Source organism: Spea bombifrons, chromosome 2, assembly GCF_027358695.1.
Source record: "Spea bombifrons isolate aSpeBom1 chromosome 2, aSpeBom1.2.pri, whole genome shotgun sequence".
NCBI lineage: Eukaryota > Metazoa > Chordata > Amphibia > Anura > Pelobatidae > Spea > Spea bombifrons.
In genome coordinates, this window is record NC_071088.1 from 132,699,096 (window position 1) to 132,717,970 (window position 18,875).

The window sequence follows — 18,875 nt, forward strand, 5'->3', positions numbered from 1 at the left end:
AAGTTACAAACACGTTCATCAAAGCTTCTTACCCCAGAGTTGGCCCTGAATGGTCGCTAATGAAGAACTTTCATTGGTACCACTATAAAAATACACAGGTCTTCCTAAGACCACTTTTATACCCAATTGCATTCACATTTGAGAAAAATATAAAATATACGGATGGAATTATAGCTGAAACGAATCCAAAGCGTGATATTCTTCCCACCCCTACCCCATACTTGTCTTTACCCACCTTGAAAGGACCTAGGAACCCAAGTCCGAGGCTGAGAGTCATGTTTGGCATACACAGCATTCTCTTAGTCCTCCCATCTGCTTGATGAGCTAATTTCTTTTATTAAGCAATTGCTTTAATAGAATCCCGCCTCCTGTTCTATAAATCTTAAAGATCTATAGCAATCACCGGGCTGATTTTGATTCATGTTTCCATGTTTAATTATGTGCTGTTCTACCTACGTCGCTGTCGTTAAGACTTTTGCTTTGGAGACGTCTTAGTACTGTTGAATGCTCAAACCCCAGAAAGAATTATTTAATCATATAAAATGCTGCCTCCTTTATCATTCAGAAGAAAAAGAAAAAGCCTGTGTTCATATCAGCTAATGTTTGTTGGCTTAACACGCTAGAGAAAGCAACTAATGATTTATCTAAGTGGAACAGCGCCTTTAATGAAATATAGGTCAATACGCTACGCTAGTACTGTGTTGCTTTCCTTGGTGAACTCGTTATGTGATAAACCCGGAATAAGCAGATGAGGTGGTGGATAACAATAACCCTTTGTTTTCTCAGGGCGATTGCTGATTGACTTAAAGCTCAGAGGGCTCCGTCTTACGTTTAGCCACTTGGTTGGAGGTTAAGTTGGATGTCAATTGAATTATCCAGTGTTCCTTTAGTTCGTTGTTGTATATTACGGCTGGTGGTTTTCTTGACGGTACATTAGTGTGATAGTCAGGTTAACAGTTCAGAGTTCAATTTAAGTATTCTACAGCAATAAACAAATCTGGAAGGGAACGCTAGTTAGCTAGTCCATAACAGTACTTATTACTCGGGAAACATAATGACCGGTGAAGGTCTCTATAAGGTTTATTCCCTAAACAGCGGATTTGCAGGTATGTTAAAGTGAGAAGAAGCATTTAGAAATTACCAACTTCGCTATGAATTATTCAAGGCTGAGCTGCCCAGCATAATACATAGTTAATGTCAAGAGATTCTACTGATTAATGTATACATTATGCAGGGTCAACATAGCTCGCCAAGGTTTACTGTTGACAATGCAGAGTGGAGTCATGCGTATAGGGCTAGTTTTCTAATGTAACAGATGGGACTGGTGCTAGACTTGTACAGGTTCTGGGGCTGAGGTCCATAGCATACATCCACATTTTTTTACACCTCTTATGTTAAGTTTACAATAAGATCTAAGGGCTCTTCAGAACACTCCAGTGTGACCTAGAGTCTCTGCTCCCCTGAGCCTCTGGGTCAGAGAATATGCCATGCCCACTCTCCACCTTCTTCTTCCCACTCTCCACCCACTACAGGTTGTCTGGCTTTAGCCCCACCCCTACATGCACCTTGTCCCACCCCATCCATGAAGCCCCTACCTTAGAAGAGGGAGAGCTCCATCGTTTTGAGACCCACCTAACAACGCTCCATGTAAGGATGGATTTGGTGCTATTAGGTGTAGGGGTGACCTTGATCATGAGCGGAGATATTCCTGTATCTTCCACCGCAGCAAGCAACTCCATGTGACTATACAGAGTGCTCCTTGGTTCTGTCCTAGATAGCAGGTCATGTTGAGGCTATTGATGTAGCTTACATATGGAATATATACTAGGGTTCTATTCAAATGTTGTATATGCCTTTGAGTTTTCTGCTAAAACCCTGAAGGTCTATATTTCAGCAGCTGGAGTTACCTGCATCTGTTCACGTCACGCTGGTCAACAGTCATTAAACGGCTCATAACACTATGCCCAATATTTAATAACCTCAGAGCTCCGAAAGCTTATGTAACGACATGGTTTTCTGTACTGGCTCAATATACGGTATCAGCTGGAGATTCCATTTTATGTAGAATGACAATATCCATGTTTCTTATTACCATTAGGCAATTGGAGAGACACAAGCTCATAATGTCTACAGTTTCTTCCATGGGTGGTGGGAAATGTACATCTCACTGCATTCATTTTAAAATTATTTTCACATGGTCTAGATTTTAAGAACCAGTGTTACTGTTTTCGGTATCCGGACTATTGGGATCCGACAAAAACGTACCTCCAGAAAATGCTCTGCTTGTTGCTCGCGGTCCAGCTTCCTTGACGTTGTGGTAATGAGACCTGCGAGAAAAGAAAGAAGACATCATTTTATTTTCAAACCATCTTGTTCAGGAATCAGAGAATTTGTTAAGTCATTTGTGGCCAACCTAATGCAACAAACAAAGAGATCAATGAGTTCTAATTTTATTCATTTAAAAGCAGCAAAGATGCTGCATCATTAAATAATTTAGTGTTAACGCACTGCCAGGTTTGGAAAGCCTTGGGAAACGTGGTTTAGGGCGGAAGCTAAACGTCTACACTTAAAAGGTTCTAAAGGCACGCATATGTTGTAAAACCTTGAACAATACTATTAATGGTTGCCATATTACTAACTTTTGGGGCCTAAATATATTATCAGACTGAGCTGCTCTGAGGCAGGATAGGTTGATGAATTAGCATATTCATCAACAGCTTGATTTATGTCCCAACTGGAGTCTGTCCCAAGCAGGTTATACCTTCTGAGCGGCTATTGATTGCACATGGGCAAAGTCAAGAGCAATCAATAGCCGCTACCATGATGGGTCTACCATGATGTTATAGGAGCAGAGACATCTCATGACAATACCAAGGGTGGGTGTCCTGAAAGTTGTTCATTATGAACGTAGCGTATCCCCCTTGTTGAAATAAAAGGACTGCTTTCTCCATGCAGAACTCTGTAATACATAGGGTGGTCCCCATGCATAGGGGCGAGGCTAGTGCAAATAAAATTGAGTGTTTTTGATTAAGGTATGCACTTTTGAATTACAGACCTCAATCGCAGCTCCCATTTGGCTGCCTGATGACGTAATGAAGCAGAGCACCACAATATGACATCATATCCCAGAGCTCTGCCTCAACAATTCATCAGATGGAGAGAACAACAAGAAGACTCTTCTCCTCTTCCCACCACTGACCACCCCATCTTGCCTCCCGGTTCGGCCTCCAGCAATGATGCGAGATATAACCAAACCTCTTCACGATCAGAAAATAATTCCGTTTTAAATGTCATAAATCAGTCGATTGTTATATTCTGTGGGGGTCCAAAAGAATACCAGCTTGTTCCCCCCCCTGCCGATTACTACGCTTTGGATACAATCTTCTCGCCTTCACGCATAACCACATTCAAAACATACAGTCCATAGCCTGCTTTTTAATTAAACACACATTTCCAGTTCTAAATTAAGCAACAAAGTTCATCCGAAAGCTACCGTCTCCACTACAGCGTGTACCAGATGGCGTAGCTCGGCGTGCCAGGAAATAATAATTGTATATAGCTGTGCATGAGAATACATATTGATTACCGCGGGAGGGAAGAGCGTGACTTAGCGCTCTAAATGGGAACTCCGCTGACAAATTCTGCGTGCGTTCGGCTTCTATATTATAGACTTTACATCTGGGTGACACAAATAAACAAATTCAGCCGAAACGTCTAAAAAAAAAAAAAAATGGATTAAATAGCCTGCTAATTGTGGCACTTTAAGCCACTGGTAGCCCCGCTATGTTTTTATTCAGAACACGGACCGCTCAAAATCTAGGCGAGAGACAAAAGCAACCCCAACACCTGTTGCTAAGATGACCTCATCACTTAAGATTAGGAGAAAGCAGAAGAAAAAAAAAACAAAAAAAACTTTTTAGGGCAGAACAAATTTTTCGAACTTCTATTCATCCCGTCTATTTATCCGCAAGGCCCCGGACAAAAAATACTTGGTTGGAGATTTGTTCTTGTTTTTTTTTTCTTTTTTTGTTGCTAATCTCGCGGCTGCCGCGGACTACGGGATCTAAATACATGTAATCATAGCTCTACTTAAAAAGTTGTATCAAGCTGACAATTTGGATGGTTTCTGTATAAGAGCACGCTGTGGCTCTATCGTTATTTCAGACTTCCAGACAGCATCCAATCTTGCCAAATGTTTTGCAGGGCAATTTTCTCAGACTCTTAACCAGAAATTTATAGCATGTACCACGATGGTTTGTTTTTTTTCTCCTATCCGCATTAAAATCTTTTTTTTTTGCTCCGCCGGGTGCCGCTTTTGTGTTAACCCTTTGAAAACAAAAAAGAGAAACGCAACAACGCAGACTGTGCTGGCGCGGAAAGGGTTCCTATGAACCTCCTTACAGCAGATCTGTCTCTTTCTATGAATTAGAAACCCGCCTGATGTGTATACCACGGGGGCCAACTACCTTAAAGGGGCAAGCTAGTAAAAATTGTAATTTTTATTTTTTAATGCACGGACCCCGGCGCATTTTACAGCATGCGTTGTTTAATCATTGGTGTTAGAAAATGAGTTTGTAATCTTCTTGCACGTGCCCAGGAGCCTATTAAAACACCAGACAGTGGCATATATATACCACAATAACAGGGCAAAACTAGCCCTTGACCTAGGGCTGAGGGTCTTGGGGGTGGGAGGGTTAATCATCCTATAGGGCTTCCCAGTACGCCGCTTGGAACAGAAAACCACCACCATATGGCCAGTTTATGGACCTGGCTAGCCTGGGATAAAACATAAGTGCTACATTTCTGTGAATATGGTATAAAACCAACTCTTTCTATGTTTTATGCTCTACTGCTTACTTCTTCAAACCCCAAAGAAATATGGAACCGGAAGGGTTAAAGGTATGGATGTGCCTTTATGTATACCAATACTTCATTTGTGTTAAAATCTATAACAGCACGCTGACATACGTTCAGAAAGTGTTTAAAAAACGCCTATTTTCCCATTTAACTGCTACAAGAAGCTGTGAGTTCATGAGAACAGCTGCGGAGGGACGATGACACTAAAAAACAGTGACATGTTTGGACTCTCATCTCTTCTGTGATTGGCTGCTTCTGATTTCGAGCCAATGGGAATAGAGCTACACATGGCGAGCGCGCAGGAGATGCACAGATGTGAATGAACGAATGGCGGCCCCATGCCTGCTATAAAATGCACATTTCCTGGAGCAATAAAAGTCAAAAATAGGCCAGTTGCACAACTTTTAAACACAAACTTCAACTTTTGGAAATATGTTTGGATGAGCCTTAAAGTTTTAGACTTTGGTAACTTCTCCTTACTACACATTACCTAACAAGTCTGTATTAAGGTTGACCAACATCAGGCCCACCTACCTTCCAAAATTAAATTTGGCCAAAAAAGGGAGACCTTTGCTTTTGAGGCCATAGCTAGAGGCTTTAATTATGTGGAATTTTGCCTTCAACACAATATTTGGAGAGCTAGACTGGCAATGACAAGGTGGACCTGGATGTGGATTATACACAGTGCACATTATACCCCAAATCTCATGAGATAATCGTTAACCAAATTAAAAATGGGAAAAAATAAGAAGTGGCCAATAAAGCCTCCTCTTCCATCCACAATGCCTTTATTTGTATTCCACACCTCCGTGTCCTCTCTCCTATAGTTTCCCCCCAAACGTAATTCTTTATATGTTTTTGCATCACTATTCTCGTGCTGTGATCGTATCGGCCGTATCACAAGACGTACGTTAGTCAAGTAGGGTTTTCACAGAAAACAAAGACTAGACACCACTTGGCCTTTGCAGAAAGGTCCCACTTCAACTTGATGAGATGTTCCAGCCGTAGCTAATCTCGATTTACTTGGCCAGCATTTCCACTTAAATGAGTAGAAGAGCAATTCCACGGCTAGATATGGACCACCCAAACTGCAGAACTGCCAACCGCCCCTCATAACGGCAAAATCCACTCTACACGCAGATACAAACTGCCATTTCTAACAAAATCCTATCAGCATTTCCACGTTCGTTGGCCACAACGAAACCACCGAAGATGTAGTGTCCTGTAGAACCATTATAGCCATGTCATGCAGCGATCGGGGCGTTTGCGACCGGCCAAACCACAAATATTGTGTTTCTAAAGAACACGTGACTTAGACTTTCCAAGTCATCAGCGGAAAAAAAAATAAAGGATCAAAATGGAAAAAAAATATATTATTATTATTATCTTTTATTTATATAGCGCCAACAATCTACGCAGCGCTTAATACAATCCATAAATTCAAGGGGGTCTGACAAGACGAGAATTAACAGACTAAGACAAACCGATACATTAGGTGGATACAGAAATAAAGCATTTATTTAGACATTTTCAACATTTTTTACCCGTTTATTTTAATATTGGCTATTCATCAATACAGGGTGAGATCCCTAGGGTAACTGGAGAGCAAAGGAAGAACAAGCGACCGGGGCAGTACCTGACCCAGGCCCAAAATAACAGAAAATATATGAATTGCAGGATTTTTACCGAGGCTTGCTGAGTATTCAGAGAATTACAAATTCAGCAACCATTATTTACCACAAGATAACATGTCCCATAAATCAGACCAAATTTATGGTCACAATGCTGAGTCTGCTACGAGGATAAAACTATTTCTGAGTTGCCATGGGAACTGTTGAGCAGGTATGTATCAAACACTATAATCACGGTTCCTCTCCCATTTGTATGTAGAGGGATTTGATTATTTCACAGTCCTATATAACACCGTGTAGCGGAATAGAAATATAGTTATAAATAGATACTTTAACCGTTAACTGCTCTTACACAATATAAAATACGTAAATACTAATATTTACCTATTATAATATATATTTATAATATTTATTATTTAAAAAAAAAATATATATATATATATATATATATATATATATATATATTCAGAAAATATTTATAGATTTAAAATATTTATAGATTTACCATACTGTATATATGGCCAAAATTAGATTAATATTATTATAAAACATAACAAAGGAGAATATTGAAACATGTATAAAAGTATAATTATATGTGTATATAGGTTTAAGTCCAAGTTCCACAGTGCTGCCTCTACTACATTAAGCTATTTGTGTTTTATTTCTAACTTTTATTGGATGTCCTTCATATTTTTATTTATTCTGTCTGGCATGGCTTGGTCCAAGTGCAAAGCGGAGTGAGGACCTTAAGTGATGTAACGTTTATGCAGGCAGCGCGGCGCATGACATCACAAATCCACTCGCCAAAGGTGTCAATCCCATGTCAAGTTCTGACAGTCGGGGGGCAGTATAGGTTAAAAAAAAACCCAAAAACATAACAATATCAGTGGATAATGGACTGGATTCAATGTCAGTAATTGGATGGTAATCATCCCATTGTTTGCAATTTATTTAATTTATTTCACCTGTACTATATGCAACAATTATTACTCCATTACTTTTGATGGATTGATCTCTGGCATTTAAACGCCACGTGCCAATAGCCTAGTCTTGGAAAAGTTCTATTCCTTCGTTACATTTATTTTTTCCGCACCGCTTGGGGAAGTCCGCGTACAGGACTTCAATACCCAAATATAAAGCAGGTAAGTGAAAGTTAAGCCGAATAGACCATGCCAAGTATTTTAAATTGAATCAAAACAAAATTACTGCGCCTTTTTATTCTCCGTGTTTAGCATCCTGCAAAGATTTTGTTTAAAAAGTACATTTTCATCAAAGGTTTGTTCCTTAGAAAGGTGAATAAAACCACTGAGCTGTTTGCTGTGGCCTCGGGCAAAGAATTTGTCTTATATTATTTTCCACGCTGGGAACCGTGAGTTGGAAATGTTCTTTTTTTTTTATTATAGTGCCGTTTCTAATCTTGGATGGGACATCTGTCCATTATACAAAATGTTTATGACATATATAAAATGATTTTTTTTAAAATAGGGAAAGGGAAAAAACAGAAATGTTCTTTATTGCTTTTTCTAATGTGCTTTTTTTTTTGCTATTTTTTTAATCTTAAACTGAGCACTTTGTTCTAAGGTAATATGAAACGTAAATACTTTCGAAAGTGTACGATTTTAAGTGCTCCTTAGTAGCAGCTGATTAAATGTGAACGTAAAAATGGTAATGGTAAAATTAAGAGAGAAGAACTAGAGCAGCCTTAAAATGGCCAAAACCTGGAGTTCATTTCTTCACAAATAAAAGCTGATTTTATTCAAGAAACAATACGTTTATTTTGAGCTGTAAAGATGTTAAGATGTAAAAAACAAAAATAATTGTATAAATAGATATGCAAGGGAATGATAGGAAAGTAACGCATTATATGTACAGCACATATCTTCCGATAGTCCTGATTATTGGCTGTCCTAACAGAATAGGCAGACTAGATGAGCCGAATGGTTCTTATCTTGCGCCAAATGTCTCTAATTGTCCCATTTATTGGCAAAGCTGACCACTTAGCATTCACAATGTTTTAAGTGAACAATGTACATGATGAATCAGGTACGAACTAAGCGAGAAAAGTGGCCCTTGCACTTCAAGGGCCAGCGGATGCTAAAGGACATTCAAGACCATGGCATGTGGCTGCACGTGTCTGTCAGGGTTCCACCCTGCCTGCCCAGACCCTGTCTATTGTATACTGGCCGTCATGTTTATCTTCAGCCATTAGCGGCCACCCAGTTGTGTCGACCAGTCCTGTTTTGTACTTACCTGTCTTGCCAGCTTACTCCAACACAGAGTACCTACCGGTCACTATACATCATGGGTTCAGACCGAGCTCCTGGTATCCCATGCACCCAAGCTCCTCCTCGACTCCCAAGCCTGTGTCCTGATGGTGTCTACCCAGCGTGTGGCCACACATTAAAGCACCATATCTGCCGTGTGGGTGGCAAAAAAGGTAAGTGGCCTGTGCTATCTGTGACTAGCCATCCGGGCACTTGCCCAGTTTGACAGATGGCTACTCCAGGTCTGTGGGAGTAACATCAGTCTGCCTATAGAGCCAAAGGTAATGTCATAGTCGTTAGTAGATGGGCTTTATTAGATAGGATCATCCTCTATTCTAGGTATGATGTCTCTTTAATGGTTTGTTCTTTATAGCAGGTATTTAATTTTGTGTGTATACAGTATATTATATTATATTATATATATATATAATAGTACATACATACAGAGTAGATAATATATATACATTAAGATCATGCAGATCGTTCAATGTCATAATAAAAAGTCAACAAAGAACCCAACTAAAAAAAAAAAATTGACACAATGTTGCTGTAGTAAACCGATAGAAAACAGATGTTCCTTTTGTGTGTCTGTTCTTTCTTGTGCATACAAATGCTTTTTGGGGGATCTAATTAGGCTTCCACAAAACTCAAACTAGGTAATTACTATCATTATCTCCTTCTCAAATAAATCTGAAGTCTAAACTGCAATTACATTTTTAATCTTGCAGATCATATTCACACAAACATTATATTTTTTTTTCTTTGCTAAAATACTTCTGAGGTCCACTAAAGGAATGATGGGGATCCTTTCTAAAAATACACCGACCGTTTTTTTTCCACAATTTTATTGATGGTTTACATTTTTTAAAGGGATAGCACATTTTTTAAAATAGACAATGGATACCAAGACCAGACTGAGGATGATGGGGTTACCCTCTTTAAAGCCAGAGCACCCAATGACCTAAATGTGGTCGACAACTGGAAATGTGTGGCCGCACTCATATTAGTCAACTGTGCATCACCCAGGGCACTACATCCTCCATGGCCACCATCTTCTTTATCTCATCGTTAAGATAAGATTTTATGATAGCATATCCCAACACTCCCTGGAGTTTAACACGGTCTATGGTGGCTGTGCTGAGCTCAGGTCGGAGATCTCCCCTGTAACCATCCCGTTGAGCAGCAGTACACCTGGTGACCTGATCACCCAAGATGGTCATATGGTCCTCAGTTTTGCAGTAGGTGGACTGCCGCCCCCTGGACCTACCTGGCTAATCGATCTAGGCCAGGGTAGGTCACTGCCAGCAGCTGATCTAGGTCCTTATAAATGTCTAGATCACCCACATAAGTCCCAAGCACTCATGGCCATTGACAAGCGTCCACAATAACCAGTTCACTCATAGAACGTACTGTATAATTTCCATTCTAGCATTACTCATATGGTAGAAAGATATTTCTCCCCCAGTATTAACAAATTGAAGCCATTCTTCAAGCCTATTTTGTTTTCTTGACTTCGATATTATTCATTAACCCACATATTTCTTTGACCTTTCCATTGAGCGACTTCCAAACTAGCACTTGGAAAATGTTTTAACCGGCATCGTGAATAAAAGGCCTTTAAAGGTAAACTGATTATATCATTAAGCAGATTTACTAACTTGTATCTATTATGTATGATGCGTTTTCCATTAAGATTCTCAAATGACAAGTGAATATGTGAGAATATTCTCCGTCAGGAAGTTTATTGATCATGTACTTTGGAGACAAATGAGGCGTAATGCATCTTAAAAGTATTTTCAAGATAAATTTAAAAGGCTGTTCATACCACCTTGGGACATAATGTCATAGCTTTACTACCAATGCGGCACTGAATATTAAACTAATATAATCAAAATAAGGCCCTAGAGCTCCCTAATGTGCCGGTGAGTGTTCAAACTTCACTTCCCGTAATTGAGGTCTACAAATGCAACATTTCCGAGCATGAAGAAGGATTTATTGACGTCAGATTGTTAAAAACTTTAGAAGGCAAACTGGTTATATCTTGGCTTTTATTTCGTTTAAGACTAATCAACTTTTACAACTCTTTTTGATCGTGAAGGATGATAGATTTTAAGAAACTTTACAAACCCTCAATCCCTAGAATCAAGATTGCCCCGGCCATACGCAGTGCATGAGATGGCAGCACTAAGACGGGCTTCATAGAACGTACACGTGAGGGCCTAGCAGTCATAGGCCTATAGGGCTACGGAATATGGAATCCATCAATCTTTAGGGTCATGTGGGTGAAAGGTAGGTAGGCATTCTAATCAAGGTTTAGATTGGAAGGTTTTGTTCATCAAGGTTCTCATGGCTAGTGGCAAGGAACTGTATGAAGAAGAACGTTTGGGTTCCTACTGCTGGAATGATAAAGGCCAGCTGGGCTTTCCTAAGTGCTGCCAAAAAAGTTGAATACAGTGGTTAGTAGGATATACAGTTTCAGCTCAGCGGATTTAAATCTGTATTACGTACAACATCTCCGGAGCTCCAGCTATAAAGCACCCAAGACGCAGCTCCCTAGAGAAGGACACTGGGGCTCAATGGCAAAGCATATTGGTTGCTTGTAGAATATCAGTGGTAGACATTGTTGGGTCACAGACGTCTCCAGCCCGCTCTACAGGAATCACAAACGCCGCTTTCGCACTACTGGGTTTACATTTTATAGTTAAGAAATTTGGTTTAATCCATCTGCAGTAAGAAAAGGTCATGCTGCATGACCCTGGCCAACTTCACAACTGCAAATAGAAAGAAATGCGTTCATCCAAATTCCTAGATTGAAAGCGGATTATGTTGCTATTGACACCATCCTCCCCCAGGTGAGCTCACCCCCTTTTAACCGAACAACATCACTTCCACTCCATCTCTGGAATGAAAAGCCTGAGGACACGTAGCAATAGATCCAACGCGCTTGACCAAGTTGCCAAGAATTCATTTTACACTTTTTCATTTTTAGTTCATGCGGCTGGTAACAAGGAGCTTACCGACTCTAAGGTGCCTCTAGGAATGTGCCTTCTGTGACCTGTGTAAAATCCAATCCCCGTGCTTTACTGCTCCTTTAACGCGTTACAACCTAGCTTTTTAAGTTTAAACCGTGAAACTGCGGTCGCCCGAGCATCTCGCGAACAGGGATGGCAGCTGATGGATGGCTCGTATTACAACTCTTGCGTTAAGAACTAAAACACAGTTCAGTAGAAAAGTCACAACAAAGTCTGTTTGTACATAGTTATTAACAACTCTTTTTATTCTTTGTCGCTTCTTACTGCGAGGGGACGCAGCAATTGCAGTAAATGCCTGCCAGAGATATTGACCTCCGGTGTCACGTTGGTGTTGACAGCAGTTGTCCAGAGGAGGATTTAAGAGAAAAAAAAAGGATTAATGTCAGTGTACCGAGGGCTTCACAGTGTGTTGCTGATACAGACATTAAAGTAAATGCTGGTTATACAGTAGTTTATAACTGCTACAGTCACTAGCAAAAGATATCATCGTTTGTGTTGTCTTCTGAAAATAAATCTCTAGCTGGGTAAATTAGATCCATACGGCAAACAAAGGAGTCACTACTACGATTGGATTTTATACAATAAATACCAAAAAAAGAGGCCAATCAACAGAGACGTGAGCTGCCTCCTAAGACAATACCTTGGATTTATCTTTCAAATGTAGCCAACGAAGAATACTAATAGGAAACGGTGTGTTCTTTTTGTCTTCGGCATAAAGAACCCCACAATCATTATGTGATATGGCCTTCATTCATGGACATCTTCAGAAAGGAAAGATATGAATGATAAGTGTTTCTGACCCACCTTTTTTCATGGTCTTCTTGATTTTAACCAGTTCTGTAAATATTAGCCTGATTCGTGTACTCTTTCACATCAGACCGATTTGCCCCAGATTATTATAAATCAAAATTACAAGGAGGTCAAATACCCCGATAATCTTCATTCATTTGGTAGTCTCTTGTCCCCTTGGCCCCTCTTGTCTATACGGTCTCATCATGGTCAGGTCCATCCTGTTCATATATGATAAACCAGGGCAGCTGCCCAAGGCCGCAATCCTTAAATTGGAATGAAGGAGTATCCTAGTAGCCCCCTACATGATGCTAAGAGCCCACTTACAGCTAACTGAGAAGCAGTCCACTCACTGCATCTCAAATTCACCATTGCAGTGAACTCCTCGTGGAGGTGAGGGTCCCTGTAAAATATTAATTATTACCCCTGGACCCCGTGCCCACCCTAGCCTCAGATCTGGCTGTAGAACATTGGTACGTATGAGGCTATGGAACCTGACAGATCCTACGATAATATTAAAGCTTCTGCAGATCTATAGAAAAAGCTATAGGATTGAATTCTCAGATTCTTCATTGATTTTGATTTTTTTTTACTCCAGTCGGTGAAGGGGCAGGTTTCCAGAGTCACATAGCCTGGAGGTGAGTCCTGTTTTATTACAGTAATAAGGTTTGAGCCTCTCAGTTAGTACGTTCCTTTCTAATATGTCATGATTGTAATCCTTGCCTAAATACATGGGAGTCAGATATCTTTCAGACCAGAGAAGACATGAGCAAATTGTACAATAAGACTTTTACTTTTTTGCACGTAGTAATTAAAAAGACACATTATTATTAAATGTGATTCATATTAAAGGGTTAACTGCTTGTGAATGTATAGTTGGGACCACGGTGTCTATTGGCGTCATCAAAAATTCTTATTTTTTATTACTAAAAAAGTACCAGTTTAATTTTCACTTTGCCCTAGGATCATGTATATCCCCTCTGGTAAATTATAGGCAAATAATTAGTAAATAATTAGAGGAAAGAACCCTAAAATGGTCGCTTTTTTACGTTTACTCTTGGGGTTTTGCGGTTCTATTTTGGGAACTAATATAAAAGTAAACAGTTTGTTTTAATCTCAAATAAATAATAATAATAATAAAAAAAGATTTATTGACCAAATTAATTTACTTTCTTAGTCTATAGTCCTCTAATCGGCATAATCAAAGAAAACACGTTCAGCCAATCAGATGCTGGCGTTCGTCTGGGAGACATTTGGCGTATAGCAATTTTTCATAAAGTTGAAATGCGTTTAGAATGACAGCAGACGGAGTCGGGGGAATGATGCGTGATAAATCTTTTCTATGCTAATGTTGCGGCAACGTTCAAAGAAGATCAGTTTTCAACAACGTTAAAAGAAAGGAAATCGATGGGATTTTGTTGGACTGGCATTTTGGCACCGCCGTCTTATCTCTTAGTACTCCGGGTTCGCACCGCCGCATCAAGAAAGAAAATGAAGATCTATAGCAAAGCTTTCATAAAAGTGCAGGTAATTCAGATGCCGGTCAATGAAAAAAAAAGGTTGGTTCTTTTTAGGTGTTATGTTTTCTGTACTTAGAGGAAACACGTAACCTTCAGCAGGATAGATGCTATGACAAACGTAATAGGACCATTTAAGTCTCCTCCTGCCCACTTCCCCTCCAACAATAGCGTCTGTCCCATGCCGTCAGCGGCACTGCGCTGTGACATCATTGGGACTTCCTACCTGCATCCTGCAGATTGGTATCTGAAGCCAGAAAGTTCCCAGGTAACTCCCGTTGGGCCCCTCTCTGGCATATGCCTTGTTGCTCCAGACAAGTGTAAATGCCCTCAAGCTTCATAATGTAGGCTTCATCAAAGTCTTGGCCCAACCTTCTCTTAAATTGTTCCAACCCAGTGACCCGTGTAGAGGTCCTGTGCATAACCTGAACTTGTTCTCAGTTATAGGGCAGCAGTTTGTAGAGAACATCCCACTATGATGTCTTTAATAAAAGTCTGTATCTCCGTAGGACAGGCAGTGTAGGGCTCAGGTTGAGCTGATGAGCTTTGAACCGGCCAGTGATTAGCAAACAGCCCAGGAGGATACGTGGGAACTCTTTGGCTCCGACTACCTGGAGACCCCCTTGAGGAGCGCAGGACTTGCCATGGGCTAGGTTCCTGGTGTGTCCACCGAGCAGGGGACTTACCGCCGGTGTCACCAATCTTCAAGGTCTCATCTGTTTCAAAGTTCAAGCTAAGTTGGATAAGCTAAAATAAATTGTTCAATGAACACGGTGCTCTTTTTTATTCCATGCCTCTGCGTCTGTGTCTTTATTGTAATGACCGCGTTCACATTGCACACATCATGCGGTGATGCAATCCTCTTAGAATGAGTCACTGACTCGAGTACTCCACTTAAATCAAGAGTAAACCGTCCATCCTCTCTCTCTACAGCCCCCCCTCCACCATGTGCTTTCTGAAGGCATTCTCGCTGATAATTGGGGAAAATTGAGCTCATAAAATAATCCATTCTTTCGGTAGGAATGCCCCCCCCCTTGACTGCCATGGCTGTTGTCTTTTTTGTGTGCCTTGGCATGCCTAAGGAGCCGACGAATGCCCCCGTGAGCCTCATACACCCTGTGGGATACATTTTCAGCACAGTTGCCGGAAAATTAGGCGTGCAAGTTCCATTAACAACAATGGGTAGAGGTGTAAAATAATTCACCGCGGTACAGATTTACTCCGTCCCTTGCCTGCGCCGCCTTGAAATGACTACATAGGCGTTGAAATGCAGTTTTGTTTTAATGGAACCTCGCTGAGAGGGTAATCATTCTGAAATATGCCGCATTTGGGTCAGATAAGAGGACACTAAAAAACCCAGCACCCTACGTGAGCCACCTATCCGGTGGTTTTATTTGATTTATTATAAATTAGGCAATATTACGGCACCTTCCAAAATACAACGTGAAATGTCCGTGAAACAATGCGCTAATGCCATCCTTCAGAATTATACCACGCTATTACCCGGATAAAGCTCTGCCATTGATTGCAAGAGATTCGAGACGTTATTGAGATGAAAAACCGAATTACAGATCGGTTAATACCCCGTAAAAATAAGACACACGTCATTACTTTATCTCAATGTGCACAGCAAACGCTAATTCTCCACTAAATTACCATTCTCCCTTTATGTCCACGGAGAAGAAGAACATTGAAAACCATAGTTTTGTTCCCACTAATAATAAATCTAATCTATGGGATGGCATAATACGTTTTTTCTTGTAGTTCTACCTTTAAACTAAAACAAGAACAGCACATTAAATATAGTTTTATATATATATATATACTTACATACTCCTTTTATATTTATATATATATATATATATATTTATGATTTAACTATATATATATATATATAATTTAACTATATATATATATATATATATATATATAAATATAAATATACGGTATATATAAAGAATATGTATATATGCATGTATATATATATATATATATATATATATTCCATTATATATATATATATATATACATATATATATATATACACACTCCTTTTCTCTAGAACTGCATAATTATTGATATATTGAAATATTTCTCCCCTTTTGTACATTTTGGCAGTGAATAATGCTAATTCTGCCATCTTTTGTCACCGATATCTGCTTCACTAACGAAATATTCTCTGACTTTCGTTTTATGATAACTAGCCCCGCAGGGATTTTTTTTTTCTCTCTATGCCTTGGAAATCAGAGGAAGAAGAAAGGCTCGGCCTGACAGCGGGATTACTGGAACAGAAATAAGGATATGATGGTGGCTTATATAGGTCCTAAGCGCCAATCCGGAATCTTTTGTTAATTGCACTCGCTATCGTGTCGAACAAATTAACCGTAGCAGATATATCATTTTATTCCTTCTCCTGATGGTTTAATCTCTTTTATTTTCCTATTAGCTACAGCAACAACAATCAAGTTTGGCCATTCAACAGAAATGATGTTTCTACTAAAGTGTTAAGAAAAAAAGCATTTTTTTTTTAAACCGCCATGTGATCTTTTGGGTGACTGAGCTGACTCTTTCTGGCAATGCTAATGAAGTCCTGTTTATGCGATAGACTTCCGTTAGTTAAGTGTGTCAGTGTTTGGGTCATTAAGACCAAGCCATTCTATTTTCAATCACAAGGCAGTATGATAAGGTTCTGTTATCATATAACATACAAATAACTAGCATTTAGCTGCCTGAAAGTATTATATTAGGGAAAAAATTAGAGCGTGTGCCATCGCGTGACAAGGGGACAGGACTTTGGAACGCTCTGCAGGGCAATAATCAGCCTTCAATTTTAATACATTAAAAATGTCCAAATAAATAAAATGCCCTGTTTCTTTAAAGAGTTTTTTTTTTGATGATTTCATGGCAGAGTGGCTGTAATTTTATGACTGAAATTTAAGAAAACGCGGCTAAACGATTAAACTGCTAAACGTTAACATTAATAGAAAATAAGTACATTTTATGCTCTATTCATTCTGGTAAATATGTTTTGGTGACAGGTCTGCTTTAATAATGCTCTATTAGCGGTAAGAATCCACGGTAGCGGTTTTCACTGTCAAGCGTTCATTTTATTTTATGTTTAACAACAGGAAGTCTGAGAGACAAATCATCGCCTGCCAAACATTAAAACATTTACGTCCCTCCTGACACCTGAATCACTGCTACTTGTCCCGAGGACGCAGACAGTATTTCACAGAGAGCGGTTTCTTGTTCTGAACATCAAGAAGTTTGATACATTACTCAGACGGCAGGCATCAGTTTGAGATACAGTGCCTTTTGTGAAATATTTAGAAGAAAAGGCTAAAATAAAATAAAAAAGTCTTCCAAATCTCATAGAGATAAACTTGGGTTCTTTTATACGTTATGTCTTCCATACAAGCTAAGAAACACCTCCCTTTCATTAGTCTGTACCTCCCAACAGTCCCGGTTTCCAGGGACTGTCCAACTGTCCTGGTAGCTGCCCCATTATCCCACTTCTGCAGATAGTGAGAATCATGGGCCAGATGGGGAGATCGCCTGATCTCACATGTCTGGCCCAGGAAGCTGTAAAATCAATTGAGGTTTGTGCCGTCACAAGGAGCTCCAACATGTGCTGAAGCTGAGTGACTCCTCGGGGAAGGTGAGCGGGTGGCAATGCCCACTTCACCAATATATGGTACAGATCTCATCACTTCTCCGCTCTTGCCACATCGGCCAAAGCGTCCACCAACAATTTGGGCACCAGAAACGTTGAGGGGCCGTGTATCATATCTGTCACTGGTAGAGAAGAACCTTCCCAAGTGGTCTGGTGACGGCAACAAAGAGGAGATATTTTTTATGGTGACTCCACTGTAGGGCACTAAGATAAAACTTACTCCACAAGTCTTACCTTGGTGGATCATGGTCTGGTAGAGTTCTGTGTTTCATCATCATGGGGTTGGAAGACATTGGTTTCATATGTCATGGTTCCATCTGGAAACCTGAATCCTATATAATTAGTAAGTGTACTCTAGAATGGAGTCAGTGATGATAATGATGCCAGGTTCTAAGGCCACCTTTGCTGGTCCACTCAGATCCAAGGCACAAACAGGAAAAAAACATCCAGAAGTTATCAAATGTGTGCTTGTTTCTGCATATTTATGAAAGCATCCCACAAGAGTGCAAATACCCGGGGCTAAAGATGCCATTATGAATGTGCAACCACCAAGCCGATCTCTCAGTTAACGCATTATTAAGGGTGGTCAACATGAGCGTACCTTTGGTAACCTTCGGTGCACATGACATACTTTATTCTTCCCTGAATCATATACAATGGGTATATCTGCCCATATTTTAACATAATTAAACCTTAAAAAATGATATACGCATGCATATACCTGTTTGCCAACATCATTGCTGAATTATACACCTTTATTCCTGCCGCGCAGATGAAGTTATCACAATTTAAAGTATTAATCTGGATGACTTCTCTCTGTTAAACTGGTTATCCATCTGACAGATTTATCTAGCTGTAATGGATGGTCCCTTGAGTTTTATCATATTACATGACACCAAATTTAACTGTACCTGAGCAAGATTTATACGTCCTTATCCCTTTATCCTTCGGTTTTCAGGCTTGAATTTTGTGCATTGTACATTTAGATTATAGCTGCCTGCAAGGCATCTGAGCCGTCAGCTTGCTGCAGAGTTATAGCTCACGTGGCTTTATCCCTCGTCTCTATCCCACATAGGGCTTGCTGACCTCATTTTGGAGGCATAAGATCAGCT

The 18,875-nt window shown here is 39.9% G+C and overlaps 1 protein-coding gene across 1 annotated transcript in view; it reads right to left on the minus strand.

Moving 5' to 3' along the window:
* FAT3 (FAT atypical cadherin 3) overlaps positions 1–18,875 on the minus strand; it is a 259,360-nt gene that overhangs the window by 93,206 nt on the left and 147,279 nt on the right. The window contains exon 6 of the mRNA XM_053456544.1: positions 2,266–2,327. Within this exon, the coding sequence (XP_053312519.1) occupies positions 2,266–2,327 (62 nt within the window). The remainder of the gene's footprint in view (positions 1–2,265; positions 2,328–18,875) is intronic.